General features: G+C 38.7%; 1 protein-coding gene across 2 annotated transcripts in view; it reads right to left on the bottom strand.

Annotated features, from left to right (window-relative positions):
• The window catches only part of nedd4a (NEDD4 E3 ubiquitin protein ligase a), a 70170-nt gene that overhangs the window by 50984 nt on the left and 2808 nt on the right, over nt 1–16378 (bottom strand). The window contains exons 3-5 of one of the 2 annotated variants that reach the window (XM_067419114.1): nt 14681–14759; nt 14548–14586; nt 6297–6350 (exon numbers count right to left, since the gene is read on the bottom strand). In XM_067419114.1, the coding sequence (XP_067275215.1) occupies nt 6297–6350; nt 14548–14586; nt 14681–14759 (172 nt within the window). Of the gene's footprint in view, nt 1–1995; nt 3543–6296; nt 6351–14547; nt 14587–14680; nt 14760–16378 lie in introns of those variants that run through there. The other variant, XM_067419112.1, reaches the window with a different exon arrangement.

Here is a 16378-nt window from a genome sequence, read left to right on the forward strand (position 1 = left end):
ATAGATATTCTGTAATTACAGAAGTTAATTTATTTTAGATTAAGAACTTTACTTATAGTTATCTTTTTATTTTTTATTTTGCCACTTTTGATGAATTTCCACACCTGGAAAAGTCAAGGAAATTGTATTTATATGAATTGCTGGATCAATTTGTATTGCTGAGAAATTTCCATTGTCATTAGTAAGTAAAAATAAAATAAATTAAAAAAGACAAAATGTGATTGCGATATTGCATTTGTTATATGTTAAGACGCATCCAATTCCTCTGCCTGAGCACCAGCTCCATTTCTGTGGAAAGTATAGTATAGCATGATTTTGTTATGCACGTTCCATATTAACTTCCTTTAGTGCAATGGATCTGAAAGCTATTGTATTGTTTTGTTGTTGCTGACATTTACCCGAAGTACTTTCGAGCAGAACAATATGTCCAAGTGTTTGAACAGAACATCACCAAAGAGGTGTTCAAACAAACAGCACACTGAAATTAGAGCCTTGAATATAGATTAGATTACATAAGAGTGCCTCTACAGTAAAGGTAACAGCGCTGGTAATTGCTTGTGCAACCTGTTTCTAACACACTGTAAAATGACACACAAAGAGAGCGAGCGTAAATGAAATAAGTGCTGCGAGCATGCGAGACACCTGATGCTCTGAAAACATACCACAGCTAAGCGGGCACCCGCTGGGCAGCGAACATGTTATCCTTAAGTGCAGAGGAATAAAAACGTTCAGCCTCCAGCTCACTGACACTCACCCCCCATCAGCTGACCTTTGGCCCAACAGCTGACAGACAGCCATGTGCAGCCCCTGCATATCATGTTGAATCCAGCATGGTGCTCGACCAGACTAACTGGAGTCAAGCAGAATATTTCCAAAGCTGTATTTATAGATGTAAGGCTGGGGGGAGGCTCGGGGACCACTGTCTATAATTATCCCAGAGGTAAATACACGCAGTGATCACTCAGAGTGTTAACAAATTAATAAAAACTAAAAAAGCCTGTAAAGCTTGCTGTGCAAGCATGCAACTGCTTCAGCTTTTTTAAGAGCTTGTTTATAAGCCAACCTGCCAAAATGGATTAGTGCTTTGTAAATAAATACAGTTGAATGTTTGTGCAAACATAATTGTGCAAATTAATAATCAATACCAAACGTGACCCTGGACCACAAAACCAGTCATAAGTGTCACTGAATAATAAACCGGGTTTCTATTGATGTATGGTTTGTTATGACAGGACAATATTTGTCCGAGATACAACTATTTGAAAATCTGGAATCTGAGGGTGCAAAAAAATCTAAGTATTGAGAAAATATCCTTTAAAGTTGTCCAAATGAAGTCCTTAGCAATGCGTATTACCACTAATAATATTTTTTATATATATTTACAATACTAAATATCTTTATGGAACATGATCTTTACTTAATATCCAAATGTTCTTTGGCATAAAAGAAAAATCTATAATTTTGACACACAATGTATTGTTGGAAACTCCCACTGTGAGACTTATCACTGGTGAAGTGCTCCAGGGTCACAAATGCAAACGGGCTGAAAAGAGCTCCTGCAAGTTTGCAGATAACGACTGAGAGAGGCTCGCATGCATTTATACTGTTAAACAAATATAAATATGTATATAATACAAATGGACACAATCACATGTTGTCATTTATTAGAGTCTAGTATCTGCATATCTTTAAAATGAAAAAGGAAAGGTTTGCATGCAAGATCAAGATAACTTTCTGAACAGTTTTGGTGCATTTTTGCTCAATCATTCAATCATAAACGTTCAAACTATTCAATAATGCAACTAGAGAAAAAAAACACTGCAAATCATTTCTTCATTGAAAACAACTGACTCACGTCTCCAGAAACCGACTAAATTTGAATGCAATTTTAGAGCTAAAGCATTGTTTACACTCCCCGACTTTTACCCCGAGGGTAAAATTACACCCAAGACAAAACATTCTCATTTTCACTTTCTAATAGACAGAAAGGCTTACGGTAGCATTTCTCTGTGTGCAGGTTGGAACATGATCCGTTTTGTCGTTTAGGCTGTTGTCATGTAGGGCGTTTGGTTTTCTTGCACCCGTGCCATGAGATACATGGATGTGTACGTGCGGAGGGCCGTTTTTGCAGAGCACGTCCGCTGCATTTGAAACGTGACAGGATATCTCAGCGTTCGCACAGGGTAGCTCCAAAGATATACTCCTGTGAAGGAAGGGATGAGACCCTTTTCTTGAGGACCGATCCGAATTACCGCTAGTCGGAAAAGTGTCATGTCTTCTTTCTGTTGACGACGGTCTTCCGCTTGGCAGCATACAGGCTGAGGTGCTACGGAAAAGCTTCGCTTTCTGAGGCTCCGGGACATTTTCGGTTTGTGGGCCCTCGAGGGGTTTGGAGCAGTCGATGTTTACCTTTGTTTTGGCCGGACTTCCTTTCCCCGAGGGAAGCGGTCTCTGGTTTGCAAAGTGCAATAAAACGCTGGAGTGTCGCTCTGGTCCTGGCGGTTGTTCCGGTGGCACGCTGAAATGCACCATGGGTTTGGCGTCCCTATGCTCAGCTGACGTATTGTTTTTGGACAACCGCAGACCATTAACGGCAGTGGCGACGGATCCTTTGGACGCTGCTTGCATTTCATCGTGCGATGCATCAGTGCTAGACAGCTGCATCTGATGAGAGGTCTGAAAGGAACTTCGTGCAGATGGAGGGAGTGGAGGAATCATGGGAGACGCAATTGGGCTAACAGGGGAGGCGGGCGGCGTGGTGCATGGGCTCCGAGGGAAAATCACCAAAGATGAGCAACGCCGCAAGGGCGCCCTTGCCTTCCTCCGAGAAATCGGCTTGCGATCTGGGAGATCCGCGTCGAATATACTATTGCTGCTGTAATATCCACCATCGCTCGTGGTGCTGCTACAACAGGAACCTCCATCCCCATTTCCACTCTCGCCGATCACAAGCTCTCCGTCCTCCATCGTACTCCCGCCATCCGCATCTGCACTCTGTTTGCAGGGCTGCAAAGAGATCTGTAGCGTGCTTTTCCTGCTCCCATTCACCTTGGGGATAAATAGGGTGGAGTGCCGCTGTAAGTTACCGTACTCTGGCGACAAGGGTGGCAAAGCCAGCTGTCCTGGAGTCACCTTCATGTGGAGCGAACTTTGCGCCAGGCCAGTCGTCAGCCCGCTCTCCTCATGGCCGACGCAGGTTTCTGACAGAGGGTCGGTGTTGCTTCTCCGCGAAGCAAAATGCAGTCGCAGGTGTCGCGCCATGAAACCCGGTGGAATGCAGGAACCCGAAACTAACAACTAAAAAACGAGCAGCAAAAAGCAACTGCTCCTGGTCCCGTGCTGCGATCACAACCATTAGCGGGTCCACACTGCCAAAATAGCAGCACTGACAGGCGGCATTCCTCTCGAAGCTCCTCAGAAGCTAACATGACAGGTCAAACGCATAATAAAGGACAGTTCCTGATGCACCATCTAGTTCTGTGAAGGATAACGGGCAAATTCGGAGCGCTTTACTGAGGTAAAACCCCTGTCTGCCAGACCTCCAGAGCTGTGCCTTCTGTAGTTTCACGTGTGCCCTCCCTCCCTCCCACTGCTGGTCACCCCAGTGCAAAAAAACAACAATCTGCGTGCATGCCAGGATGGAGGTGGAACAGCTCGTCCCTGTTCCAGCCAACCTCGTCTCTGCCACCTCCTTTTTACAGAAGTTGCAGCCCAGTGTCTAGAGTTTCTTGTAAAGCTGCACCCCTGCTAATATTTTTACCCCACCAGGATAGAGTTACAGGAAATAAAGAGGAACCGTAAGTTTTAAAGCTTTCTGAGCGGCATCAGTGTGCAGTACGTCGGAGATCCGCCAGGTGTTATCCGCCAAGCTCGCAAACTAAAAAAAATGGCTAATTTCTGCACTTCTAACCATGCATGATAGCTTTATCTACCGGTTCAAAACTAGCTGAAGGAAATGTGCCTGCAAAATCAAGTACTGAGCTTGTTGTGCCAGCTCTCATATGGGCATGTGCCACATCATGTGTCATCTGACACCCGCTGTTGCAGCCATTTAAGAGCATGCTTCTGTCAGAGGAAAGCCATCTCATCAATCAGGGGCAATTGCACGAGGGGTAATTAGAGTTACCACAGTGCACAGGACTAGTATGTGAATGAAAAATGAAATCAAATTCACATGCAAGTTTTAATATTTTAGAAATGATAAAACAACGAATAGAGGCAATTGCATGCATTTAAAACGTAAGTGATCATATTTTAAACATCTACTGTCAAAAGTCTGAAATGATTTGTCATCCTTTCTGTAAGCTACCACATTCCTCAGAAGATGGAAATAGCTTGCATGCTTGGTTCATGCCAACAAACACATTCCAGCAATGTCATATCAGTTTTTCTTACACACAGCAACCGGGTTAACCAATCTGTCACATACAGGAAGACCGCAGTTTACAGTCTTATCAGGAGTTGCTGTTCTTACTTCAACACTGGGTGCTTTATGCTAGAGTTTGTTTAACCCTCCTCGTTATTCAGAAAGGCATGTGATGGAGAGAACCCCCCCTAGCACCGGTCAAGCCTCATTCACTTTAATGCGTTTTGAAGCAGTTACTTTTCACATTTACAACACCCAAAGGTACATTTCAGTTCCCGAACCTGAGCTTTATGGTGGCTACTTGCAAAAAGCCATCCTTGTTCATTCATTACTCACTGATTTTACAGACCTGAACTCAACACTAACACGCCGAATACATTTGAGACTGCTGAACTGTGTCTGTGAATGGTCTCATTACTAAGCTAACACGTCTGCCATTGTACAGCCAAATAAAAAGTCCTGCCTCAAACTAATAACATTCGTTAAGCCAATATTTCTATATCAGGCAACTCTGCAATGCAATGTGGTGGCACTAATGGTGCAGAAATTATGCACAGCACATTTAAAAAATGTACTTGCTTCTTCAAAGGTAAACAAAGACATATAATGTATTAATGGAAACTTCACAATGTAAAAATCTGTCAATTACACTCATGTTTAAAAGTCTGGACATAAAATTAAAACCGCACAAAATGCATTGAAATGAAAAAAGTTAAAGACATTTATAAATATTTCTATTTCAAATAAATGCTCAACTGTTTACAACCTGGATAATAGTCATAAATGTTTCTTGAGCAGCAAATCAGCAAATTACAATATCTGAAGAATCATGTGACACTGAAGACTGAAGTAATGATGCTGAAAATTCAGCTTTGATCAGAGGAATAAAATTACATTTTCCAATATATTCACATAGAAAACTAAATTGTAATAATAATTCACTGTTTTCGCTGTACTTTTGATCAAATAAATACAGCCTTGGTGAGCATTAAATGACTTATTTAAAAAAAATTAAAGGGATAGTTCATTCACAAATTTGTATTACCCCATGATTTAACTCACTCTCAAGCCATAGGTGTATCCAGGGTTGCCAGGTTTTCACAACAAAATACACCCAATTGCTACTCAAAACTAGCCCAAAATTAATCCAAAACTAGCCCAATCGCGTTTCATGGGGTTCCCCCGATAAAAAATGCCTTTCAAACCTGTGTGTTTTAGTGGGGTTCCCTTGCTAAAATTCACATTACTGGGGCTAAATATCACATTATTGGAGTCGCTTCAACCCCGTGGACATGAAAACTGGAAAACCTCTTTCCAACGTTTATGACATTTATAAACGTTCGGAGACAATCGGAGCTATATTAAAAAATGTCCTGGCTAATCCAAGCTTTATAATAGCAGTGAATGGCAGCCCAAAATGGTAAGCACAAAAAGTGCAATCCATCCATTATAAAAGTGCACCACATGGCTCCGGGGGTTAATAAAGGCCTTCTGAAGCAAATCGTTGGGTTTGTGTAAGAAAAATATCCACATTTCACATTACCCATCACATTCACATACAGAAGTCTAGCTGAAGAGAGATATTTTACTTTATAACGTGTTAAATATGGATATTTTTCTTACACTAACCTAGCGATTCGCTTCAGAAGGCCTTTATTAACCCCCGGAAGCCGTGTGGAGCACTTTTATAATGGATGGATGCACTATTTACTGCCATTATAAAGCTTCAGAAGAGTCAGGACATTTTTTAATATAACTCCGATTGTGTTTTTCTGAAAGAAGAATGTCATATACACCTAGGATGACTTGAGGTTGAGTAAATCATGGGGTCATTTTCATTTTTTTTTTTAATGTTCAACTCCAAACTTTATTGTACAAAGTACACATTTTTGATTGACATCACAGTAAATCAGTGCAACCATGTACATACCAAACGATTTTCATCAAACACCTCCAGCAACAGACGGTGTTTCCTGGGATGCACCTGTGGGAGATAAAAGAAGACACAAAAACATAAATATACAGACTACTTTTAATTTATGGACTCATATTCACAATTTATTTTTGCATTTGTCTCATTACAAGAGAGAGGGTCTGTTTATCCTCCATTCATATCCCTTGACTTTAGGCCTGTAAATGGCCAGTGACTCATAACGATGTGCTTGTAAGCTCAGAGGCGGCGTAGACAGACAGCGTATCATTTAGCATTTCATAAAGTCCCCATGGTATTTGGGCCAGTGGTCAGTATCACAAATAGGTCAGAATATTTTATGCCACTGTCTGGACCATTATAGTCATGACTCATATACTAAATATCAGGTACAGCAGATAATTTTTGTCCTGCTAGTGAAAAATTACATCTGGTGCCTAAAAATGTTTTGGTTTGACTGTATATGAGTGTTCAATCTTCTATATGCTTCATATTAAGTATTGATGAGTCTTGGCAACGTCTTGTATTATACTGCCTTATACTGACATTGCCACTGTATTGCACCAGCATCTGTCCTTCTGAGAAAACAAGCGATGACTATGGGAGAGAGATATGCACCACGCGTCTGTAAATGCGTCACAACTCGTCACGTAACAGCAGGGAAAGTGTACAGAATGTAAGCGGCACCCCACATCTCAAACGTACCCCGTAACTCAACCCTAACCTCTGACCCCAAAACATGTGACTGCACCTCTCTCTTTACATGCGGCCCAAACAGACTGTTTTATTCATTAAAGAGTGATTCGTCAAGTAGGAACATTTGGAAAAGAGCATCACAAATCCATCTGTTCTGGAGTAACCAGATCACAGCATGATAGTAGTTTCTCTCATATTAGAGAAAAAGGGGGAACACTTAGTTTTATTTGGCTCAAAATAAAGCCTGTTTTGAGTTTCATCTATGCTCCATGCTGAACGCCAGTCTTCCCCTTTAAAGAAATGTGAAGGTCAGAGATGTGATGGCTCTACTATTTCTCTGGCTCGTATAAACACTGTCAAGAGTCGAGGCAAACACACTCAGCAGGAACGTCACAGAATATAAGCTGTTATATATACACGTGTTTCCAGCATAGTGGTGTAAAAAACTCAGATTTGTACATTTCCTGAAGACGTTGAGTGCGCTTACATGCACTTTTGATTTAAACCGATTACGCTTAATAAGCTGACAACGTGTGTGGTCATGTAAACCAGTTACACCATTTTCCTTTATCAGCGCAAGATCATAAACGGCTTTAAGCCCTCCTGTGGTGAAAATCAGGTTTTAGATGTTGTTTATGTGGTGTTTTAATATGCTTTAAGACAAACCATGTGCAAATGTGCAAAGTGTTTTCTCCTTAAAGGGTTAGTTCACCCAAAAATGAAATTGATGTCATTATCTCCTCACCCTAATGTCGCTCCACACCTGTAAGACCTCCGTTCATCTTCACACACAGTTTAAGATATTTTATATTTAGTACGAGAGCGTATGCAAGTGTATACACACTATACTGTCCATGTCCAGAAAGGGAATAAAAAAATAACAAAAACTACGACTTTATTCAGCATTGTCTTCTATTCCTTGTTTGTTTAAACCTCAAATAAAGATTCAAACGGTTGCGAATCAGTGAATCGATCAATGATTCGGATCGCGTGCCAAACTACTGAAATCATGTGACACTGGCGATCTGAATCATGAATCAATACTCTGATTCATAACTGTTTGAATGTTTTGTTTATTTATTTTGAAATTAAAAAGTTTGTTGAACGTTCGCCGGTTCCCGCCTCCTTCCTTTCCATCAACGAACCCCGTTACAGACATCAATTTCATTTTTGGGTGAACTAACCCTTTAAAACTGCAGTGAACCAAAGACAAAACGTCTCAAAAACGTTGTTTGAAATTGCTGGTGTTTCTGACGTCACAAACTACCTCGTAACCAATCATGTCAGCGTGTGGCCGGGCTTTCTCAAATCATTAACCATTCTGCGAAGCAGAGGAGTCTCAAGAGAGGCCAGGTTATACAGTATATTTTTCTGTTGATATGAAAAAATCGGGTACTTTTAGTAATATAGCGGGTTAGGGATGCTCATTTCGATTAATTTTCCCGACCGACAACTGCTGCTCATTATCCGATTATTAACTGTTAACTGATAAGATTATAATATTGAATTGCATCAGGGGAGGACTGAACATCTGGAGCACTGGGCTTTTTTGCCTGGTGGGCCGCTGTACAATATGGGCCGTCCTGTTGCAATTTAAACCAACCCTCTACAATGCGAGTAAAACACTCGCATATGCGAGTAAATGTTCAAGTTTAGCAAAAGCCCTATTCGCACGGGACTAGTATTATCTGGGGATCTCTGGTGATTTGTAATAATTGCAGAGAATGTCGGTGATCTTAATCCCGTGCGAATCGACCATGTCTGTAATTTGTAAAGTGAAAATTCCCTCGCAAATGACCTACCATATTTCGCTGAACACGAGGTCCTGTGATAATAGTAGTCCCGTGCGAATCGACATCTCTGTGATTCGGCCAGGATTAGGCGGATTGTATATTATTTTTGCAAGGTTTTTATTGGTTATTAAATGAAATCTGACTCCTGCTGCTGGTCTGTGCTCAGTTCAGTTTTTAATTATAGCGTCTGTTCTCTAACTGAATTAAATAATTTTTATTACTATAAAACAATCAAAACGATATCGATACATATTCTTTTTTTAGGTAATACTAATCCTGTGCGAATAGTGCTAAAGATATATTTTCACTCACTGAGCGCATGAGAGTTTCTCTGCTCATCTAATATTGTACCGTTAACTCTAGTTTAGTGTGAAGGCGCACAAATCACCATTGCTTTGCTGAGCGTGTTTCTCACAAACAAACACACACACACACACACACGCACGCACGCGAGAGAGCGAAAGAGTCTTAAATACCACGCACGCAGAACCAACACGCTACATGTTAACGATATTCTTTGTTGTATTTTCCTGTCAAAATATCAGTTAATTTAGAATTATTTAGCTTTTAAGAACAAGCAGAAGATATGCCATTTGTTTACGGGTGTTACATTCAAACTATTTCTATGAAGAATTTTTTTAAATGTCATTTTGTATTCAAAGATGAGTTTTAAGGGATAAAACTATCACCTACTAGGGGACTTTAAAAAAAACCAACCGACAAAGCTAGATTTTCGCCCATTATGCCAAATTCGCCTTGCATTTAAACACCTTAAGCTGCATTCTGTGGGTTTATTAAAGTGTGCATGTGACAGGAAAATGTCATTATATGGCAAATTTTACGTGCATCCATCCACAGCAAAAACAATTTTTTATATTTCTTGGGTCAAGATAAAGAGTCTCCGTCGAGGAGAAATATATCACAAACTCTTTATCTTGACCCAAGAAAAATAAAATAAAAATTCTTATCTCATGCAGCCAAGAACAAGTGGTACAATCGTATAAACTTCAAATATGAGAGGGAAATAAGTCATTTTTTAAATACTTTGGGTTTTTTAATGCTTTATTCAACATCACAACTCCCATAATAAATAAGGTACTCTTGAGTGAAATACATGGATGCTTACATTTTGGCATTACCAGTGGGCAAAAAACAGTTTTTCTACAGTCTTGTAAACCTGGTATACGTGCATTGTGAGGTTATTGATTTGCATGTAAAACGGTTATGTCAATAGTTATCAGCGTATTGATGTGCGTGTAAACCCACTCACTCTGTGGTACAAAACTCAATCGTGAAAAGCTGTGGTTGGTTACCATGGATTGCTAAGAGCTTTTTAATATTTGTATGCATTGCATATACTTGACTGAAGCATTGTCACTTGTTTTGTCTGATTTTTGTTTTTTAACCTGTTCATAGAAATCATGAAGCACAATTATTACTCCATTATGGGCCATTAATATAAAATGCAAAAATGCTTTTATAAAAAGGTGAAATATGAGCAGCCCATATTCTATAATGTGTTCTATTATTAACAAACACAATGATTGCAACTGTTCAGTATTATTTTACAAGAACACATTACTGGAATCGCACACAATATCCATACACGATAATGATGAATAAAGCGTCGGTCATACTAGAATTCGAGCATTCAATATTTCTACTGTTGTAAACATAAAATTCAACATATAACAAACAATAATAAATCCAGAAAATAAAAATATGCAATCTTTTGCACTATGAATTATACTGTAGATATATGATGTATATATACATACACGTATTATATAAACAAAAACACTAAATTATATATGAGAGATGTGTATATACAGTGATTGGATGGTACTATACTTTGCATAGTACAGTTTTTCTCAGTCGCTTTGATACATTTCTCAGATCCGAATTAAAATTCTCAAAACTTTAAACAAGTTGCAAATGCTTTGGTGCATCCATGCAAACGATTATGTGCAATTCTCTGCTGTGTCCTACATTATCAATTGCTTATGTCATGTTGATCAAAATGTATTATAATGGGTCTCTGTTGAATGGTCTCACCCTCAACAACATTTAGGCATTAGTTCATTGCATAAGTCGTTACATGCAAAACAGTTGAACAAGTTGTCATATGTCAAGCATTTTTCAATACATTTCTATTAGGCATTTTTTCTAAAGATATTCGTTGTTATGTGGATAAGAATTTGTGGCCCAACAGACAGAAACGTAATTCCTACAGCACCGCATGTACAGTTTTCCCTAAGGAGATTGTCCTATGTTCACATTTCTAATTTAGTCTTTTTTTTCTTTGTGCTATGCAGTTCTGTCTTTTCCTTTCTGTATCACAATGACATGGTCTGCCAACAAATGACAAACAGTAAAAGCGTAAATGGGAATCTTGTGCAGTCTCTTGCGATCAAACTCCCACATACGTAAATTGTATAACCTACAATTTGCAAAAATTGTCATCAAAACGATCGCCGTAGTTTACATGAGAACATCGCTCCAGTCCAGACTACACTGTTATATTGACAACATGACTAAGCAATTTTACTGTGTTATCTGTACACAATGACACAAGGACTTGTCATTCTGATGGCACTGATATGTTCATTGACACAGATATTTATTTTTGAGAGATGAACTAAGGATTTTGAGCTAGAGACTGGCTTTTGCAGGTAATCCAGTGTTTTGCTATTTTTTCAAATTGTTTTGAGAAATGCACTTACTGTTTTGGAAATGTCGAGTATGATTCAAGAAATTGACCAAAGCACCTGAGAAAAACTGTAATAGATTCGCATACTAAATAAAGCAAAGGTGTAGAGTTACAATCAAGCTATTTTAAGGCATAAAGACATTTTTTTTTCATAGGAAAAAACTTTTAAATATGTAATTTTGGTGATCACAGATAAAGACAAAATTATTGACTACTTTAATTAATTAGCATTTCATCAACTCACGAACCCCAGTTTGAGAAACCTCGCCAAAGATTACTGATATCGCTTTTTCCATTAGATTTGGGGACATTTCAAGCCTGACGTGGTCATACGCAGCTCTTGTCAGAATATGAGTCTGATGCTCCATTGGGCTGTTAATATGGGGCATTTTTCAACGGAACCAGGAAAGACCTCGATTGGACAGACCTACAACCAGAGCAACGAAGTGATGCATAACGCTAGTTGTCAAATGTCAACAGAACTCAACTGCACTGTGTTGCCATGTCTGCGTTTTTTCCCACGGGTTGTTTTCCGTGTCCGCGGGTTGAAGCATCCTCAATTATGTGATATATAGACCCAGGAATGCAAAATTTAGTAGGCAACCTTGCCAAAATAACACACATTTTACCCCCAAACAATTTTTTTTTCCAGAGAACACTGCCGAGAAGCTATTGTTTTGGGACAGTAGTTGGAAGGTTTTGATGTAAAAACTTGGCAACCCTTTCAGGCGCACTGGAATAAACTATTCATTTATTTAACCTTTATTTAACCAGGCGAGTTACTTAAGAACAAGTTCTTATTGTCAACAACAGCTTGGCAGGAGAATTAGATCTCCTGAAAGACATACAAACATATTTTACAGTACATATATGTAAAACATTCGTGTAAAACTTTTACATTCTGTAATAAAAACACTCCTTAATAGTTTTTTGAACGCTGAGATTGAATTATATTATTCCAATTTTAGTGACTTTTGTACCAAATTCCAGTCATTAGGAGCAGCAAAACAAAAAGCTGAATGATCAATAAGCGGTTTTCTTTTTTGGGATATTTAAAAGAATTTGATGTGATGATCTGGTGGTATATGAACTAATACGATGTTGAAGCGATTCTTTAAGATATTTTGGTAATAAACCTAACAGGACTTTATAACTGAAAACATATCAATGTATTTCCAATGTGTGATGATGACCAATTTAAAAGGGAATAAAGCTCACAGTAATGTGTTCTGTAAGGTGCATTGGTCAAAAATCGAATAGCTGTATGGTACAATACATCTAGTTGGTCAAGAGTCCCTTTACGAGCATTTCTATAAACCGTCAAATCGCGGTAGGACTGTAGTTTCAACAAGATATTTCTTGGATGACTGAGTAAACGCAGATCTATTTCGGTATAAGAAACCAAGCCTTGATTTAACTTTTGACAATGAGTATACGATCTTTGCCGGTGTTGAAAAAAAAAAAAGAATTTAAGGATACACAGAGCACTTAACAACATGATCATCATTTCAGAGAGAAATAGTGAAGGTGAATGCTAGGGGTGCCACAATACTCAATATAATATTGAACCGTTCGGTACGGCATTCACAGTTCAATACGCGCTGGTGAATTGCGTTTTTTCCGGTTTTGCATTTAATTAATTATTTCCATTTCTCTCCGTTTGAAATATTTCTCTGATTATTTCGGCTCGTTTTGAGTGTGCCTGTGAGTCTACGCACTGATAGGAGCAAATATCCAGTCATATGCACTAAAGTTAAGAGGACGTTTACCCACGTTTTAAAGCCTTGCCGGTTAAACATTTAATTTGCGTGCTTATGCACTTGTTTTGCATTGAGCGCACGCACTAAACGTCTGTCAAACACATGTGATTACTGGACAGTCTTCCTGAGCTAAAACTGTCAAATACACACAAGGTTCACATGTATAAACACAGCCAGTTATCTAAAGTGAAAGTAAAATCACGTGCATCTATATATGAGATGTGACCAGCTCTTCAACTGACCACAGCGCAGCCTAGTGAACATGCTGTCCTTAAAGGGACAGTTCACCTTTAAAATGATTTTAATAAAAAAACAAGACCTTTAATACAGTAGCTTTTAATCAATGTTGTATATTGAAGACTATGTAGTTTTAATTTTAGACTACATTTATTAATTCAAATTCATACTTAAATGCTACTGTACATCTCTGAGCCGCCACTGTAAATTTGTATATATACTTATTTTATATTATACAATATAATGGGATTGTGTACAAGGGTTTTTTTAAAGGTAAAGTTTTAAGTTTAAGTAAGGGTTTTTAAAGCCTTTTATGTAAAATAAAGAAAGAGTATTACAATAAAAACAACCGAACTGAAAAACAGTAGTTAAAAACCGAGGTATGTATTGAACCGTGGACTAACTGTATTGTTGCATCCCTAGTGAATGCATATACAAACAAGCTCTCCGTTTAGGATATGAACAAATTCAACCAAGCGCCTTTGATGACGTGGATGATTACGTTACTGTTGATCATCTGTATATCATCGTCTAAAGCCCGCCCTGATGATTTTATTGGTCCGAACATTTTCTGTTCAGGCATAATTACTCCTCTATGGATCGAGTCCAGACCGAACTGCCCGAGCTCAAATGTTGTGGCCGGGGCTGAGTTCGGCTGCCATCCAGGCTAGGACATTTTCTGACTGAATGAAAATTGATGCTACAGCCGGCTGACATTTGATTATTATTTGATAACGGCTGACAATTGCGTACAGCGCGCTTCAAACTGCCCTGGTTAAAGTGCAATTATAAATAGCTCACGTAATAAAGTTATGAATAGAAAAATTAAGTGCAAAATTAAAATGTGTCTACCTTCTAGTAATTAATACACTAAGCAATACAGCAAATACAGAGTATTTCAGAAACACTTGCGATTCGAGCTCCTTCACTGACCGACGCGCTTCTCCTAATGACCAACTAACCGGCTCGGCTTTAAATATACAGTCCGGCCTTAAAATTATCATGATCTGTGTAAATCATCATGACATGATCTGTGTAAGTACCCGTTCACTTACTCTGAAGAAGAATTCTTCATTCCACTTCGGATCCAATGTCTACAAAAAAAACAAGAACAGAAAAATTAAGAAATGTTGTTCAACGTCTGTTGACAAATAGAATAACTCTGTCGTAGAGCATCTGTACACACACCTTTTTAATGGTTTTGGTCTGTAGACTGGTGATTTCTCCGTTGACCGGGTCATAGAGCGAGATTCTTGTGTACGGATCACTGAGGATGAAAGGAAAACAAACAAATATTACAGCACATAACATGGAGAAAAAGATTTCCTAACTCTGAGTCATACAGGAAGTGTTACTAAATATCTTAGTGAAACGGTTACATGTTCCATTGTTAATCGCAGGACGTGATCATTAATGAATGATCAGTAGTCATGTGATATTGCAATGGATCTGTCTTTACTAACCATAACAAGTCAGGTCTAGAGCAAATCTCTCACACCAGTCTAGCTCAGATTAATTAGTTTGGGATCATATCATTCATCAGCCTAACCTATATGCAACATCAGGAGGAAGTGAGACACAATCTTCCAACTGCTTCATTTGAGCCGCTGAAGGATTTCGCTGAATATCTGGCCTTTTCCAAGCGAGTATAACAGTGAAAGAGAGATGATATCGCTCAGCACGGATATTGATTGCATACCTAGAGCTGTGTTATTTAGGTCAAAGTGAGCACGGCCGATCTGTTCGTATCCTCAAGGACGGCCCGGACGGCTGTTAACACTGCCATCTACTGTACTGTGGGACACAACCGGTCCGGGACGTGTCCAAAGGCCTGCAGTTCACTACGCATAACAGAATTCTTCAGCATGTGATGGCTTGTAAATAACTAATTATTGAGCTTGCATTGTATTACAAAGCAAACCTAGAGTCAAATAATTGGTAAATGGATCAATACTAAACAATATATTTATTAAGAGTTAACCCATATAATTTTTGTGATGCAAGCAGGTTATTCAGCGAGAAAAAAAGTAGGACAGGACATGCTTTACCCTTTTGGGAATGGATTTAAATGAAAGTGAACTTTCCACAGCAAGCAGAATAAAGCAAGAGCTGAACGTAGCAAATTGAGCACAATAAGGCCAACAGAAAGTAAACAGGGAAGCCTAATGTAATAATGCATTACAAAAGTATTTTTAAATGCATGTAATGCACCTTATAATGTATTATATGGCTTTATGAACAATTGTAACCACCGTTATAATACCCCTAGAAAGTATAATGCAGTAAAACACGACAAACAACCAATTTCAGATGTAACACAGAATCTGTGAATAACTCATTTATGCCAAGATATAATGCATTATAATGTACCTTATGAATCCCTTTATAATGTATTTTACATGTGACGTTTTACCATTAGATTTCATGAGAATATTCAGCTAATAAACATCACAATGAATCAGATTTACTATTTAACCTTATTAATCAAATTCAATTAAAAAACAATTATTTATACAGCATCTTTCTCTTTTTTAGGAACAGATAAAAGTATGAGTGTCAGACTGTCTATTATGCATGATACACGAGGCACAGATAAACTATTTTGTGTTTTCATAACAAACTGAAGGCGTGCGAACACGTGACCATGATGCTGGCGGAGCGGGTCATAAATCCAACCACTAAGCCATGCGAAGTCACCTTAAAATGTGTCGAACACTACCGGAAACTATAGCGATCTGCCCAAAATGTGACACTGAGTGAGCTCTGAATGAAATCATGGGGGAAAAAACGTGTTCAACAAGTGAACTGAGCATTTGTCGAAAACACGACCTCTCATTGATGCAGAGAAAAGGACCATAATTAGTCATCAACCGATATGGGCTTTTC

The sequence above is a fragment of the Pseudorasbora parva genome, chromosome 16 (assembly GCF_024679245.1).
Source record: "Pseudorasbora parva isolate DD20220531a chromosome 16, ASM2467924v1, whole genome shotgun sequence".
Lineage (NCBI taxonomy): Eukaryota > Metazoa > Chordata > Actinopteri > Cypriniformes > Gobionidae > Pseudorasbora > Pseudorasbora parva.